The following is an 18,151-nucleotide window of genomic DNA, read 5'->3' as shown; positions in this document are numbered from 1 at the left end:
CGGGGGGGTGGATGATGAGGCATCACCATGCACCTCGGGAGAATCATAAAGCTACCAGTGTCAGGATTGAGATGAATAGATTAGGTATAGCCTGAGAACACGTATTCTCAACAGCCAACCTCAGTGAAAGAAAGAAATAAGTCCTCCCCAAACTAAAAGCAGATTTATCATATGACTCAGCAATCCAACATCTGGATATGCTATCTACAAAGAAAATTAAATCAGTATATTGAAGAGAACTGCCTGGTTGTGGTCATTGAAACATTACTCAAAATAGTCAAATTATGAAATGTTCTTAAGCACTTGCAAACCCAAAAAATTGATACATGTGTATGAGTGTATATACAAAGTTACATACATGGTGGAATATGACCCACTCTTTAAAAAGAATAAAATTCTGTTAATTTGAAACAACAAGCCAGAAGTGGGAAACCTCCCTTCCGCAAGGGCCATTCAGGATGTTTATAACATCATTTTCAGGCCAAACAAAATTCTCAGTAAAGCCAGATGACCCTAGGCAATCTACAGGTGTCAGTGAGAAGCTTATATGTCTGGCCCATCCAATACCAAATGATTTCCTGGGCCAAGATGCTCCCCATTTCTAAATGAATGTGAAGAATATTATGCCAAGTGGAGAGTAGAATTACCACCATGGAGATATTGATCAAAGAGTACAAAGTCTGTTAGATAATAAACAGTCAATGATACTGTGTTATATGTATAAAAATTGCTAAAAGTATAAATTTTAGGTTCTCACCACAAAAAAGTGATTAATAGGTACTGTGATGAATATATCAGTTTGATTTAATCATTCCACAATACACCATGTATCAAAATATCACATTGTACCTAATAAAATGAAAAAAAATTAAAGGATGGGAAAACAAAATGAGCCCTCAGTATTGCCTTCCTGGCCTGACCAGCAGACCTTTAGAGTTAGTTGTAATATAAAACCATTCCTGATGGAATGTGTATCTCTCTCTCTCTCTCTCTCTCTCTCTCTCTCTCTCACACACACACACACACACACACACACACACACACACACACACACACACACACACACCAAGGCTCCAGCAAAGATGGAGTATGAAGAATGCAGGAGGCTCAAGCCTCTATCCCCAGAATAAAGAGGGGTTCCCTAGTAGCAATGCAATGCTTTCTGGCACCAAGTATCTTTATGAAAGTAGTATTTGTCCTTTGGGGTCATTTTCTGTGCAAACCACAGCATTAAGCAGTACTGGTCACTAAATCCTAACTACATGCCAAGCACCACATTGGTCTACACATTATCTGGTTCCATTTTCACCACACTTTCCAGGAAGACACTATCCTCATTAAAGATGAGAAAACCAAAGTCCAAAGCGAATACACAATGTACCAACACTCCTGTCTAGTAGGTGACAGAGGCAAGCAGACACTAAATTGTCTTGCCTTTCTACATAATGGTGGAGGGTATTGTAGGGTACTGTTGTTTGGCCACTGGAAGATTCTACTTGCCAGTCTCAGGCTATACCTTGTTCTATACCTAGCTCAAACCTCTCAAATAGAAGAAACCATTTCCCAAAACACTGGACACCAAGTTCTGTTTCTGGTACTGTTCAAGCAATAACCACTGAATACACAGGGGATAAGAAGGTGTGTTTCTGCCATACCTTTCCCAAAACACATATTTACTAGCTCCTCTGTTCTAGCAATTTCTTTTCTAAAATACCTTTTATTAGCCTAAGACATAAATAAGGAACTCTATAAAATATTTAAATTGAAGTTATTTACAAGGTCCTATTCTGTCCTCCAAATGTTACCATGCTATTCATTGCTTTTTCTATGCAAATAAAATCTTCTAATTTCTATACATTTGTTTCAAAGCAATCTGGCTACATTAAAATCTAGCTTAAGGAGTCTCATTTTACTGCTTTGTATGCTGCTATTTTTTTCATTATGCTTCTCTTAATGAAGATTCTCTGGTGTTTTCTAAATAGCCCCAAATGGATCTGCCAATTTGTTTACAATACCCGTGTTTTGCACTCACCATTTGCAGCATGTTCAAGAGTCCATCTTTGGACTCTGAGAAGAGACTAGCTCATCTCCAGAATCTCTATCACATCTCTGCAGCTGTTCATGCTTTCAAAAGTTAGCCCTAGGCTCCGGCCATCTAGTTGCTCTCAGACTGAGGAGGATTCCACTCACTGAAGCTTGCCCAGCCCTTTCCATTTGCATCAGCCTTTCTGCACCATGGTCTCACAATTATAACAATGATAATTGTCTAAATGGTCTTAATATGTATTATTTTGATGAATATGAAAACATTAAAAATGTCAAGAAGCCAAAAAAGTCATGAAGGTGGCACATAACACACACAAGTATAATCACAGCTACTTAAGAGACAGAGATGAGAAGGATTGTGGTTTGAGACAAGCCTGGGCAAAACATTAGGAAGACCCTATCTCAATCAATAAATCAGGAACTTGTAAATCCAGCTTTGTGGATAACCATGGTAGGACAATGCAGGCAAAAACACAAGACCCTACTGAAAAATAACAATTGACATGGCTCAAATGGTAGCACACTTTGCAAGTACAGCCCTGAGCTCAAATCCCAGGACAGAAAAGGTCACTGGAATTTTAAGCAGTTTGGGATGATAATTATAAAGAACATTTATTGACTCATATCACTCTAAGGAGTTTCTCAATTAACTTGAAAGGAATATTTCCCTGCATGTTAATTCCCAATACCTGAACAGTGCTGATTATGTAGTTAATAAGCCCCAGGGACAATCTTTGTATGCAAACCTTTTCAATACATTAAGAATGTAACAGAGCACATAGAAAGGAACTACTTCTTAAAGGAAGTCTTAAAGTTCTAGTTTTATGTGTTGTCCTGGAGGGGTGAGGTGGGGGGGGGCACAGCACAGAGGAGTAGAGAAAGAAAAGCAAATGCAGTATAACAGTCAATGTACATATGTAAAATGGTATCTGGAAATGGGTGGGGTTAGGAGAAATGGGAGAGATGAATGAACAAGATGTATTGTACTCACAAACTAACATGTTGAATTGAACCTCCTTTGTACAACTACTTAAAGATGATAATAAAAATAAATAAATATTTAGCTCTTACCAAGGCCTCTAATATGGATAGCATTCTCTTCTCTCCTAATACCCTGAAGTATACTTTGGCTAATTGGTAAAACCTATGTCTTATCAGTAGACCTCCTGTGCATGAGAGAACACATTTGATTTAAATTTTCCAAAAAGTTTAAATACTCAGCACCTTTAGTATAGTTTCCACATCATTCATATTTCCTTTTCTATGGGTTGTGTGTATATAGCATACAGTTGGTAATAAGTATTAGATAATTCCAAGGCACCAGAATTATCTACTATGTCTCCTAGTTTGTAAAGGACTCAAGGCCAAGCAAGTCATCATCCACATTCATAAGTCATGGCTTCCCAAAGTCACCAACATGCTTTTATTTCAGACTCCATCAACAGACAGGAGATAATACCTTTAAATTTTGAATTCTCAGGGACTTTATAAGATTCAAAGAGGAGAATACATGTAAGATTAAACAGTATAGATGAGTATAACAATACTGTGTAACTATTTTCATAGAAGGAGAAAAGCACTGTTGTTGTTTGTTTTGTTGTTGTTTTGTTGTTGTGTGCCAGTCCTGGGGCTTGAACTCCCAGCCTGGGCACAGTCCCTGACCTTTTTTTTGCTCAAGGCTAGTATTCTACCACTTGAGCCACAGAGATACTTCTGGCTTTTTGCTGATTATTGGAGATAAGAGTCTCACAGACTTTCCTGCCCTGGCCTAGCTTTGAACTAAAATCTTCAGATCTCAGCCTCGTGAGTAGCTAGGATTGCAGGAGTGAGCCACCAGCTCTTGTAAACTTTCAAAGGGAATTTTAAAAGCATACATTAACTCAAACACAGAATTGCTGAGATTTTCTGTAAGTATACTAAACCAACCTGTATGAACAGCCGATATCAAGCACATTCAAATGATTATACCAACTGTATTTTAATTAAAATAGAAACATACTCTCTATGCTTACTTTTCCTCACTATCCTGAATTACATGATCTTGATTCACCTAATTTATTGTCTTTCAACACTGTCAATATTTGAGGACCTGCTCTCTTACTATGTGAGTATCATGAACTGCAATAGAAAAAGGCATAATTCCTTTTCTCTAAATTGGAATTGCCCATCATTAACCATATAAGAAGATTGTACATGTGCACAGAATAGTTTGTGCACAGAATTGCCAAAAAGAAAGTGACTTTGTCAGCTTGGTGGCCTTTGGGAAGAAGGTACCATCTCTGCAAGATTTACAGGATAGGCCCATTTCCAAGTTTTTGCTAGAGAAAAGCATCAAGTTCAACAAAAGGAAGCATAGTAAATAGATCTTCTTGGCATGGACATCTAATGGATGTCACTTCAAAAATAATGATGCAGGCTAGTGGTTAAGCCAAACTCTCTTAGATAAAGCACATCACAATCTGGTTTCCACTAACTACTCAAGGTCACATTGCATCAGAGGTGTAGCTCATGGGTTGAAAGTGTGTTTCTGAACCAGACAAATCCATATTCAGAGCCCCTCCAACCTCCTATTAGTGGAACTTTGGGCAAATGGCCAGTCACAATCAGACTCTCTTTCTTCATATACGAAATGGGATGGTAATATGCCAAGTTCATAAGATTTTAATGAGGACTTCAAGAGAAAAGCCACATGAAATGCTTAGCACTTAAGTTCTTTAAAAGTATTATCCAAGAGTGTCAGTTGGCTGTTCTTCATTCCTTTTTCTTTCTTACTAGGAATTCTACATTGTTAAGGCACAACGCACCAAGCTACCAAGTACAATTCCTTCATTCTGTCCTATGGAAGAGTGACAAGGTGACACAATGCTGACCAATGTGATGGAGGCAGAATCCATTGCATAGACATTTTTAAAAGCCCTTAAAAGCAAAAGGGGTTCAGGAAATACATGCTCTTTTGCCTTTTGCCAGTCTTCTTTTTATCTACTTATGACATGGACTTGATGTCTAGAAATGGAGCAGCTAGCCTATGGTCACATGGAAAAGGCAGGAAAATCACAGAAATTTCAGCCCAGAAGAACTTAAGCCACTGAATCAAAATTAGCAATTGTGTACCACTGAATTCCTAATAGTGTGCAAAGGTAAACAATGTCTATTTCCAGACCACAGTTATCTGGGTTTTTCTGCTATCACTCACCAAATTAAACACCTAAGTGATAAACATTATTATTTCTTCTCTTTTTTCTACTCTTCCTCTCCTAAATTTATTCCATTAAAATGCATAAGCCCAGGCTGGGAATATGGCTTAGCGGTAGATTGCTTGCCTACCATGCACGAAGCCCGGGGTTCAATTCCCCAGCACCACATATACAGAAAAAGCCAAAAGTGATGCTGTGGCTGAAGAGCTAGAGTGCTATCCTGGAGCAAAAAGAAGCCAGGGACAGTGCTCATGCCCTGAGTCTCAAGCGCCAGGACTGGCAAAAAAAAAAAAAATGCATAAGCCCATACTTTCTAAGAATTAGAAACAACTAAGTTCTATGAGGGCTAAAGCATATTTTTTAATGTACAATACAAAAATCTATCTAAATTGTTCCAAAACACCTTAGTCAACCCCCTAAGCTCAATTGGTTTTCACAATTTGGATAGTTAATAAGGTCCATCTACCACAATGTGACCAAAAAGCCATATGCATAGTTGAACAGTACCTTTCTTTAAGCACATGTATTCACCAGTACAGGCCAGATTTCTGCAAGGATGTTCAGGTCAATAGAGATTTTTGTAACCCATGAAACTCGCAATTTTTTAATGTATCTACCTTCTGAGGGCAAATAATATTCTATGGGGATTAAGTATACAAATACAATACACCTGGAGTAAAGGAGTCAGACCAGGTAGCAAAAGAGAAAGAATCTATGAGCTAAGCTAAAAGGGTAATGAAGATTTTGAGGAACAGATATAGTGATTAAAAGCAATTGGATAGGCATAAATTTCAGTATCATTGACCACCAACACTGATAAATTAGTAATGAAAATAAGAATAAACACAACATTTACTAAGAGACATTGATATGTCAGGTATTGATTGTTCTACTCGTTTCACCTGGATAATTCATGTTTCCCTCAGTTCCATTAAGTGAATATAATCATATGACAATATTTCAGGTGACCAACTGAGCACAGAAAGCTAAATATAATTGCCTATGTAATATGACTAGTAAAATGATTCAAATCCAGACAGGTGAAATGATAGCCCTAATAAAAACCAACAAGATTCTAACGTTGACAGTTAAAAAAATAATATCTGGTATTGATAGTAGCAGCAGGAAAGTTTGTAAAATTCTACAATCTGAGAGCCAAACGGATGATAGGTCTCAAATCCTTTAAAATGTGCATTCCCATGGTCCTATTCATTCTACTTCTAGTGTCCATCTGCTAGTAATAGTGGACTAATAAATTCAAATGATCTCTCCTTCTGAGATAACTACAAACCATAGACAGATTATTTTTTTAAAATCAGCTTGATTGTATTCATAATTTATCAGAATTTTAAAATCTATCAGATTTTAATGTGATAACAACAATCCAGAAAATGGTGAAAATCAAATAGAGAGTCCAGTGTTTGAACAGAGTATTTTCCTCTAGAGTATTTTTCCAGTTCCACTGAGGCAGCTAAGAGGCTAAAGACCTAAGGACTGCTTCTGACGGTTAACCTCTTTTATACAGGTAAACTCTAGAAACGATCAAAGAAAGGGCTCCCAGGGACCCTGCCATTAATTAGAACCAGGTAGATGGTTTCCAGAGCAAGTGAGCAGGAAAGAATATTAAAATATAGTTAAAAATCACCTCAAGCTTGAAGCTACATTGAGGTGAGTCTGGCTGCCAATGTTCCTGGCTCCCTATAAAAAGAAATTTTAAATATTTCCCCCCAAAAATGTAATTTATAGGCTCTAAAATAGTTCTACAGTCTTTAACATTGGATGTCTAGTGCATAATGAAAAATAACCATCACCTAAAATAATCTAGAGGAAAACTGAGAGAAATGAAAGAATTCAATAGCATGAGACCCGCAGACACTCTAGATTATGGAGTTATTTTTAAATAGACATTAAAATAATCATCCTCAATGTATCTGACAAGATAAAAGGTGAGATCAAAACTTTCAGCAGAAAACTTGAAACTGTAAAATAGGCCCAGTGACAATTCTAACTCTGAAAACTGTAAGAACTGCATAGGTCGGATATTCAATGTCCTACCTTCAAAACAATATAGAGACTGCAAATCAATAGCTTAAGAGAAACTCTGTTGTATATAGAAAATGAACTTAACAAAAGAGGATAACCAAAATAACCACCATCAATAAAAATGTGTGAAACCTCTTTGGTCATTCAGGAAATAAAAATCAAAGCTATATCTATAATATTAGCTACTCAGGAGGCTGAGATCTAAGGATCCAGGTTCAAAGCCAGCCCAGTTAGACAAATCTGCAATCTCTTATCTCCAGTTAACTAGTAAAAAGTTGGAAGTAGAGGTGTGGCTCAAGTAGTAGAGCACCAGGCTTGAGCAAAAAAGCCAAGCAAGAGCATAAAGCCCAGAGTTCAAGACCAGATGCTCCCAAACACAAAATCTTCAATGGGAAGCAACTGCAAACTCAGTACATTGGGTAGAATTAGATAAGCTAGACAAAAAATATATTGTACACATATATGCAAATATTACAAGGGAAAAGAATCAATATTGGTTATAAAGTCAAGCAAGGACCTACTTTGTGCAAACCACTCCGGACCAGTGTGTGCTGGTATTTACTGTACAATACAAATAATATCCATGGCCTTGCAATTCCATTCTTCTGATAGAACTGAGAGTACTAAGAGAATAAACATGAACATTCATGTAAAAACTAACCTAGATAACTATCAACAGTAGATCGAATTAATAAAGTGTAGTCCTTCAAATAGCATACATGAAACAGCACTCAAAACCATGTGCCCCAACCCTCTCAACAAAATAAGAACGCATAGATACATATTGTCTCACTTCACTTTTATACAATTCAGAAGTACACAAGAGCAAAGCAGTATTAGAAATCAGAATAGGAGTGCTAGAAATCAAGTAGCTGTCTGTGACTGCTGAGGGAAAGCTGTCTGCTAGAAGTCATAGGATCAGGGATTTTCTTCCTCAGAGTCCCAGAAATACAGAAAATCTTTTGTTTCATAATAGCAATTGGGGTTTTTATTAATAGACATTATTTTAAAAGCATTTTTAGTTTACAGAAAAATGACTGAGCACTGATTATTTCAGCTCTGATCAGTACAGGTCTTATCTGGAATTTCCTTCTCCTGTGGGTCCTCTGGGTGTGGACAGAGAAGAGGTAAGATCAGAGTGCAGGCCCACTCATCTTAGCAACCTGCAGTAGCACTTGGCTGAGAGAGATGATAGATGATACATAGAGAGAGACAGAGAGAGAGATACGTACATACATGCATGCATGCATAGATTATAGATAGATAGATAGATGTGTACATACATGCATGCATGCATAGATTATTGGTAGATAGATAGATAGAAAGAAAGATAGATAGATAGATAGATAGATAGATAGATAGATAGATAGATAGATAGACAGACAGATGGAATAGATAGGATAGGATAGGATTGGATCACACAAGTTGCTGTGCCTGTTAACGCAATGGACAAAACAAAATTGCCCTGTAGTAGTCTCACAGCTCATCTTCTTTTCCTTGACATTTCTATCATTTAATGTTTGTGCTGAGAATTGCTGCCACCCAATTATTTTGGTAAAAAGGGATAGAACCAGGCACATCGTAACTGTAGTCTTCACCCTTCATCTTCCAGAAGGAAGTCCTGCTAATGAGCATGCTCCTCTCGAGATAATTGTAACTCACCAGCAATAGCCAGGGGCTAATTTCTAGGATGTGAGCAATGCTGCCAGTTTGTCTCCACTCACCTCACCTCTCCACTGCCAATACTCTCTGGACCTTCTCCTTTGATTTATCTATTTATCAGTTTTATTCTTGCATAGCTTCCAGGAAATGGTGACTTAGAATGAGAGGAGGTAATCAAGGACCCAGGGACTGACATACATAGCTTGATTCCCTTGGCCATCAGGTTCTCTGGTGAGGCAGCCTAACGTGGCAGGAAAAAAAAACAAACCCACAGGTCTAGATAGAAGTCAGAAGACCACAGACCAATTTCAGTGCTTCAAGATGACTGCCACCAAGCCAACCTACCCCTTTCTTCTTATCTATACATAAAGACAACACCTGCTTTAGAGTCACAGAAGGCTAGAGCGAGGAGTGGTCTCATCATATAGGTAGAGCAGTGACAGGCACAGAGGTACAGCTGTTAAGTGACAAATCACTATTCTTTCAGTGCTGGTAGTTTTGTCACTGCCACATAGTGAAAGTGAGGAGAAGCTGCTGTGCACTATTCCTTTCAGCACCGTGCCTCATTTCTTAGCATCCCCCATGACAGAGAGGTGTCGGCAACTGTCAGTTTGTCATGGCACTAGTTAATTATACTGCTAGCTGAGATTACAAAGCTGGGTACAGAAGAAGCTCTTGGCCACCTTCTGGTTCTAGTGCACCAGAATTGTGATTCACAAGATAACACAATTGTCCCCAATCTCCCCTTTGCACATCTATACTCTAATAGCAAAAACTGATAAGCTTTCCTTAGAAAGGTAAATGATTTGTCAATAATAATTCCATCTTCAATTAACAGAGCACACTAAGCTAGTAGTCCACAGCTCTTGAAAGAGACTCATTTGGCTTCTGCTTCAATGTACCCATTCCAAGTTTCAGTTCATTCGGTTTCCAGAACTTTTGTCCTCTAAGTAGTATAAGCAATGTGCAAATATATTCCCAAACAGCCTCCAAAACAGATTATTACCAACAGACTGGAGAATGACGCACATGGAGGCCCATCTACATAAGTGAAACAAGTTGAGCCCAAGGATCATTTGTGTGGCTTAAATCATGGAGACAAGCAATATCTACAGGGCTGAATTCAAGATGGCAGGCAATGGCAACTTAACCAAGTCTTTTGTTAACCCAAGGCTATATGGGTCCAATCTTTTCACCCATTCCATGTGTGCAGGACACAGACACAGACACACACACAGACACACACACACACACACACACACACACACACACACACACACTGGTGGCAAGGCCACCTGCTCTGTTCCTTCTTCTTTGGTGGTCTCCACGGGTACATAGCTCATTGAATAACTGGGGACACCAGAGACAATTAAGCTCTGTGTATTTTTTTCATGAGAAATGAGTCCAGAATTTCCTCCACCCCACCACTACTCTCCTAGAAAAAGAATCTTGAGCAGAAGGAGCTACAACCTTATATTAGTAGTACACAGCCATTATCCAGGGTTAGAAGAGATCAAATGTTGAGTATGAACCCACTATGCCATAAATCAGAACATTTGCATATGTATTTATAGCTCTGCCTTTTCTGTTTATTGTTTTGGTTTTTAGTTTGGGTATTTTTGTGCTGGTCTTGGGCTTGAACTCAGGGTTCGGGCACTGTTGCTAAGCTTTTTTGCTCAAGATTTGCACTCTACCACTTGAGCCATAGCACCATTTCTGGCTTTTTTTTTTTTTTTTTTTTTTTGGTGCTTAATTGGAAATGAGAGTCTCACAAACTTTCCTTCCTGAGCTGGCTTCAAACATCAATCTTCAGATCTCAGATTGTAGTCATGAGCCACCAACATCCAGCTGGTTTTTGTTTTTGGAGACAGGGTCTTGGTATATAGCCTAGGCTGTTCTAGAACTCGCTTTGCAGTCCAGGTTGGTCATAGTACTCTCACCTCTACTTCCTAAGTTCTAGGATTGTAGAACATGGGCTTCTGTGCTCAACCTTTGCCAATTTTTAATGAGAACCCATGGATCTATTATCTGGAAAAATTCAGTGTCGTTGCTACCAATATCAAATAGGTTATTTCACAAACTCAAGTGGTTTATTTTTTATGTTAAATTTCATTCTCCATGTGATTATTAGAAGCTTTTATAGCTGGAGATATTCATTTGAATAATCTAAACCAAAAGCGATCATTTCTTCCCTTACTAAAGCACATAAAATTTTCAAGAAATGTAAAAGAATATCATTTCCAACATGCATCAAAATTCACTTTTAAGAATCCCAGCAATTCTTGAGAGATATTTCTGCTGGAAATAACTGGTAGTTACTTATTTAATCCCTGGACTAAGTCTACACAGGCTACTCTGAGAAGTAATCATTGGTATTTGAAAGTATATCAAGGCACAAACACATCACACACACAAAAGCAGGGGTTGGTGTACATCTAGAGCATCTGAGCATACAAATTCTTTTCTCGTTCTATATTTGGCAGCTTTTTGTAGGAAGAGCTGCAAATAGCTGGAGAAAGAAGCGGCCAGTTGTTCAGTTCTCCCAGAGGAAGGGACTGGAGTCTTGAATGACTGCTGGTACTGACCTGAAGACACAGAGGTACCATCATGCCCCCCCAGTAAGACACTGTCATTGGTTACACCTTCATGTTCTGGCCAGGATCAGTGTCCCTTCCAACTGTCTCAAGGCTGAGTCTCAGAAGCTACTCAGCCCTGAGGATGTGCCTCCAGATGGCTGCCTGCATACCCAAGCAGTTAATCCTTGGAACCCTCTGTAATCTGAGGCAATGAGGGCCCACTGCTGAACAAGGCTGAAGGCTGACCATATAACTGACTTATCTTAATCTATCTGAAGTATCAAGTAGGAATAGACAAAAAATAAAGGAAGAGTGACTCACAGGGAATGTAAACTAGATAAGGATCTGCCATCTTTCTTCACAATAACTTGACATCCTTGCTTTTTCAAAGATATTCATTCCTCACCACTCCAATTTCCCCTTCTGGCTACAACTGTCCCCCAGGTACCCATTCAGACACACTTACAGAACATTTATCTTCTTTTAATTCCTTCTGTTGCCTGCAAGACTAACAGTCCAAAGCATTGTAATCAGAAAACCTGACTCCTCCTTAACCACAATAAGTACCAGACTACTCTCAGAAAACGGTCACCTCTGAAATTCATTTTATCACAGAACTATCCCATTATAATATTTACCAAAACAAACAAACAAACAGGAAATGTGAGATTGTCTATTCCCACAGCTTAATTACCTATGAAATAGTCAAAGGTCTACAGCAAATGAAAGAAAAGGCTCCATAATTATAATAACCAATAGGTAGACATTCAGCAATTGAACAGCAAATGGAAGATTCACCAGTGCAATGGCCATGCATGGCTGCTTGTGCAGCTCCACCTCCCCAGAGCCAGCAGCTTACACCCCATATGAAAGAAGAGTAAGTAAGCCTTCGGTCTCTTCCACATCCATTCACTGACATGCAGGGCCTCCAAGCCCCCAAAGGACAGGAATAGCAGGCAGGGGTTACCTGTCAAGCATGCTCCCTCCATCATGCTACTTCTTGCCCATTTCATTACTCTTCCATTGACCACCCACATTTAATTCAGCTTTAAAAACATGACAACAAGGTCTGAGATTTGAGGGATGTACCTGACTCTCTCTCCCCTCCAGTGGTGGTGGAATCTGATCAGCAAAACCAATCTTCCCTGGATCACCCATAAAGGCACTAACCTCATCCACGTTCTCAAAAGCGTTGATGACATCATAGGGCAAACAGGATAGAAGGTCAATCACAAACCATGTCTTCAGGTAGTTCATGCGGATAAGCTTAGGGTCAGATATCACCTCCCCTGCTGGCCCAACAAAAGTAGTATGAAAATTCAGCACAATGTCCACCAAAAAAATTACGTCCACAATGCTATCCACAACCAGCCAGGCTACATTGTTCTGCCTGGTTTTAAAAGAGACATTGTAAGGGACCAAGATGGCTGTGTAGAAGGTCAAGATCAAGATGATCCAATCCCACGTGGTCTTAAAAACACAGTAATGTAAGATGATATGAGGGGGAGTCTTTGGTGCCTCTTGCTTGTATTGAGGAAGGATGTCTGAGCCCAGCTGCAAGACCTGTACAGAAACACATGGCAAGAGAGAACTAAGTTAGAATTTAATTGAAAGCATCTAACCAATCTGCATCTGTCATTCACAAACACTCACAATATTTTATATGGATCATTAGCTATAATAACCAGTGCTGGAGAAGTGTAAGTGAATGTGAATGAACACAGTAACAGAAATAGTCATACTGAAACAATGACAAACAATTATTTGGCTAACAATGAGCCAAGGTGAGTTCTAAATACTTCACATGCACGTATTATCTCACTTCATTCTAAACACAATATTAGTGTTTTATCCAATTATTGAATATGACAAGTAAAAAACTGGGACTCCAGAAAATTAAGCTACTTTGTTCAATAAATACTTAATGCTTTGTGTCAGAAACTGTTGAGGTATCTGGATATATGGCAATGCAGAAAAATATGGTACCTGCTCTTGAGAAGCTCAGTCTCATAGACCAATCAAGGATCATTTCAAATTGTGCTAAAAGCTGATTAAGAGGCTGGAGAAATGAGAGAATAGCGTGATTCATCAGTGTGACTGAGAAGGAGCAATGGAAGAGTCCTTGACCAAAATCCAAGTGATAACAAAGAACAAGCCTTTCAAACTCATATGGAAAAATTATTCTTGGCACACAGGATTACTGGCATAATGACCTCAAGAGGGAGAAGACTGTATTTTCAGAAAAGAAAGAAGGCCGGTGTAAATGAAGTGCACTGAGGCAGCTGGGGGTACATTTGAGGGGCTCCAAGAAGAAAGCAGAAGCCATACCCCCTTAACCCAAGTGGGTCATGGGGAAGCGTTAGATGTTATTCTCAGTATAATAAATGGAGAGTCTTATGCAAGGAAACAATAATTTGAAGCATGATTTTTAAAGTTCACTTGGCCTGCCATAGAAATAACAAATTGGGGCAAAGGATTTAAGAAAAGAATAGTTCCAAGATGCCTAGAACAACCTGGAGAAAAGATGGGGTGATGGGGAAAAAAGCTGACTAATTTTGTACATGGGTTTTAAGTAAGGCCACCTCAATGATGGTTAGAAGGAGAAGGAAGGAGAGTGAGAAAAGGTACAGGATTTCTTACAATTGGAATGAATAGATTCCAAGGACAAAGAAGTAGCAAGAGACAGAGCCAAGATCTCAAACTCAACCCCAGCTAGGTTCACAGCCCATGATATTCCTCATCTAAGCTGTATTTCCCTGGGTAACTTAGGGGGGGAAGCAGATTCTGTGCTGGAAAAGCCCAAAGAGGGCTGGCTGTAAAAGAGTATCAATAGGGCCTTCATCATTAATAGCCAAAGGCAAAATATTGGGCATCTGAGAACAGGCCAAGGTAAAGGGGGCACTGTGCATTGACCCTCTCCTATGTCATAAGACCTTCCTTTTACCTCTTGAAGTTGATGAGCCTGCTTTCTCTCTAGTTGTGTCAAGCTTTTAAGGTAGAAAAGGAAAGTGAGAAATATCCAGTGCTCACCTTGTGTATATCCTTGAACCAAAAGACTCCACCCTTCCTACCAATGCAGGTTTTCTAAGCTTGGCATTTCATTTTTCTCCCCCATGAAAAGACACTTACAGAAATGTGATTAAGAAAGCTTAGGTCCTGAGACCTCAGGCAAAAAAAAAAAAGAATAATAGATTGTTAAGAACCAATTAAGGGGGGCTGGGGATATAGCCTAGTGGCAAGAGTGCCTGCCTCGGATACACGAGGCCCTAGGTTCGATTCCCCAGCACCACATATACAGAAAACGGCCAGAAGCGGCGCTGTGGCTCAAGTGGCAGAGTGCTAGCCTTGAGCGGGAAGAAGCCAGGGACAGTGCTCAGGCCCTGAGTCCAAGGCCCAGGACTGGCCAAAAAAAAAAAAAAAAGAACCAATTAAGGGCTGGGGTATAACTCAGCCTACAACCCAGTAAAGTGCTAGCCTAGCAAGCATGAGCATCTAGGTTTGATCCCCAGTACTATTATTAATAATAATAATAATAAATGAAATAAAATCAACTGAGTGGAACTTGGCTTCTGAAAAGATAGTCTAACAGAATAATAAAAAGCCTTGGACATCATCCACAAAGCCACTGTAAAAGACTAAAAGGTAAGAAAAGAAAGTAAATCAACTAGGAATGAATGACACAGCAGTGAGTTCCCCGGGTTTTCTTTTTGTTCCAAGACTTGAAGCTGAAGAAGGCAGCAAGTTGAAAATATCTAAGTGTACAGACAAAAGCAGTCCCAACAAAGCCCATTCTCTCCAGCCAAAAAAAGGTGGGGGGAGGTGGGGTACGGGATCAGACAACCTCAAAAGACAGAAACCACCCAATAGAGAAAAGGCTGTGGCCATTCACTCACTCAGGCAAATAAGATTTCCCCTTTTCAAGTTCAGAATGAAGCAGTGAACATCCCATCTCTAAGGGGTACATCATACTAGAGAAGATCTTGCTGTAAACCTGGACTTCAACCCCTATCCAGCAGCAATGAGACCATCCCTAATACCCTAACCCAGGGATCCAGCAACAAGTTTAGTGGGGAGCTAGGACTGCCACTCCCAATTAACAATCACAAGAAGAAGCACCCCTCAAAGTGTTGATGGAGGCCAAATGGGAAATCTGTTCTTTCATCCCAATCAGACAGAAATGTGAAGATACTGACACTCTCTTCCACCATGTAAATACTAAAGAAAGTCATCGGAAGCAAAAGCTGTAAATAAGATCCAAAACTTCTAAAATAAAACTCAAAATGGCAGGGGTTTTTTTTGTTGTTGTTGTTTTTGTTTTTGGCCAGTCCTGGGCCTTGGACTCAGGGCCTGAGAACTGTCCCTGGCTTCTTCCCGCTCAAGGCTAGCACTCCGCCACTTGAGCCACAGCGCCGCTTCTGGCCGTTTTCTGTATATGTGGTGCTGGGGAATCAAACCTAGGGCCTCGTGTATCCGAGGCAGGCACTCTTGCCACTAGGCTATATCCCCAGCCCCTAAAATGGCAGGGTTTGAATAAAAAGAAATCACTCATTATATGAAGAACCATGAGAATATCAACCTCAATGTAAAACAATTAATCAAGAGATACCAACAACAGAATGACAAAGATGTCAGAAATATATGGCAAGATTTTTAAACAGACATCACAGAAATGCTTTAACAAGCACCTACAGACATGTAAAAGTAAAAATGTCTCGATAGAGAAAGACAAGATATAAAGAAGAATCAAACGGAAATTTTACCCCCCAAATATAATGGGTAAGCTTAACATCAGAATCTAGGCATTCTGAGCAAAGAATTAGTGAACCTGAGATGGAGCTCAATTTAAATTACTGTATTATCCTATAGTTGTGGTTCTGTAATAGAAACTATGCCACAGAAGCAGATAGACTGATTACATAATAGTAAAGAAGTCAATCTGCCAAGAAAACAGAATGATCTTACTGTGTATGTATCAAACAAAAAACATCTGTTAGAAAATGAGCAAAGAAGATAAGGTGCATCTCCGTGGTAGAGGACTTGCCCAGCATGCCTTTCCCTAGCATGTGCAAGGCCATGGGTTTGATCCCCAGCAGAAGAGAGAGAAGAAAGGAAAAGAAGCAAAGAGGTAAGAAAAGGGAAGACAAGAGGAGGGAGAAAAGAAATGGGAGAGGAAATAGAGAGGAAAGAGAAAATGAAGGGAAAGAGAAGGAAAGTGGAAGGGAAAGAGAGGGACAGTGAGACGAAGTTCATTAAAATGAAATAAAATAACATTCAGGTGCAGCTCAGTGGTAGAGCATGTGTTTAATATGATCAAGGTCCTGAGTTCAACCTCTAATCACATACATACATACATACATACATACATACATACATGTAACATTGAACCCTGTATCTGTGGATTATGGATTCCCATAATCCTAGCCACTTAGGAGACTGTGATCTGAAGATTGAGATTCAAAGCCAGCCCAGGGAGAGAAGTGAGACTCTTATCTCCAATAAACTACCAAAAAGCACAAAGTGGAGCTGTGGCTCAAGTGGTAAAGCATGAGCCTTGAGCAAAAAGGCTCAAGAACAACACCTATGCTTTGAGTACAAGCCTCAAGACTGGCACCAAAAAAGAAAAATAAAAGAAACACTGACAAACCTGTAGTAAGATTGACAAAGCAAATCAGAGAATATACAAGTTATCAATATGAAAAACAGAATAAGGTTATCACTCTAAGCCCTGGAGACAAAAAATTAAAAAAATATATATTAAAGAATCATTACAAATAATGCTACATATATACATCTGACTACTTAAAAAAAACTTCAACAAACACAAATTACCACAACTCACAATTCTAAAGCTATTAAGGAAATTGACCTTTTTTTCTCTCATATTCCCTTCCTATGGTTTTACCCCTGCTATTACTATAACTGATCTTAGTACCTCAGATACTGTGTACATGTGTATTAGAACTAGAGAAGGAAAAGGGAATAGTCAAATCAAGAGACAAAGGATAAAAGGACAAACCATTGCAATAGCAATACTTACAAAACCAGTTGATGTAAACCAACTATACAACTCATGGGAGGGGGGCGATGGGGAAAAATGAGGGAGGAGGTAACAAGTTGGATAAGAATTGCACTTGCCTTACATATGAAATTGTAACCCCTTTGTACTTCACTTTGACAATAAGGAAGAAAAAAAATAAAATGCTAAAAAAAGAAAAAGAAAGAAAATACAAAGGGAAAAAATAAAAATAAATAAAATAAAACCCTGGAGAAAGAAATCTTCAGGTACAGATTGCTTCAATGGATAATACTTCCAAGATGTAAAAAATAATTAAGATTGATCCTATACAATCACTTCCACAAAATAGTATCAGAGGGAATACTTCTCAATTCATTTTGTTAAATTAATGTTACTTAGAAACTAAAACTAGAAAAGGATAATATGAAAAAAGAGAACTGCTGCACATATCCCTCATGAATATCAATGGAAAATATATTAACAAGTAGAACTAAACAGAATTTGGCAATATTTAAAAAGAATGACCAAGGAGCTACACTCCTGGAAGGCAAAGTTAATTCAATATTTGAAAACCAACCCATGTTATATACAATGTTAACAGACTAAAGAAGAAA

General features: G+C 38.9%; 1 protein-coding gene across 2 annotated transcripts in view; it reads right to left on the bottom strand.

Moving 5' to 3' along the window:
• The window catches only part of Kcnh1 (potassium voltage-gated channel subfamily H member 1), a 301,959-nt gene that overhangs the window by 208,928 nt on the left and 74,880 nt on the right, over positions 1 to 18,151 (bottom strand). Inside the window, exon 6 of one of the 2 annotated variants that reach the window (XM_048357386.1) lies at positions 12,611 to 13,084. In XM_048357386.1, coding sequence (XP_048213343.1) covers positions 12,611 to 13,084 — 474 coding nt within the window. The remainder of the gene's footprint in view (positions 1 to 12,610; positions 13,085 to 18,151) is intronic. The other variant, XM_048357384.1, reaches the window with a different exon arrangement.

Source organism: Perognathus longimembris, chromosome 11 (assembly GCF_023159225.1).
Source record: "Perognathus longimembris pacificus isolate PPM17 chromosome 11, ASM2315922v1, whole genome shotgun sequence".
In the NCBI taxonomy this organism is placed as follows: Eukaryota; Metazoa; Chordata; class Mammalia; order Rodentia; family Heteromyidae; genus Perognathus; species Perognathus longimembris.
This window is presented reverse-complemented; position numbering and strand designations above follow the sequence as displayed.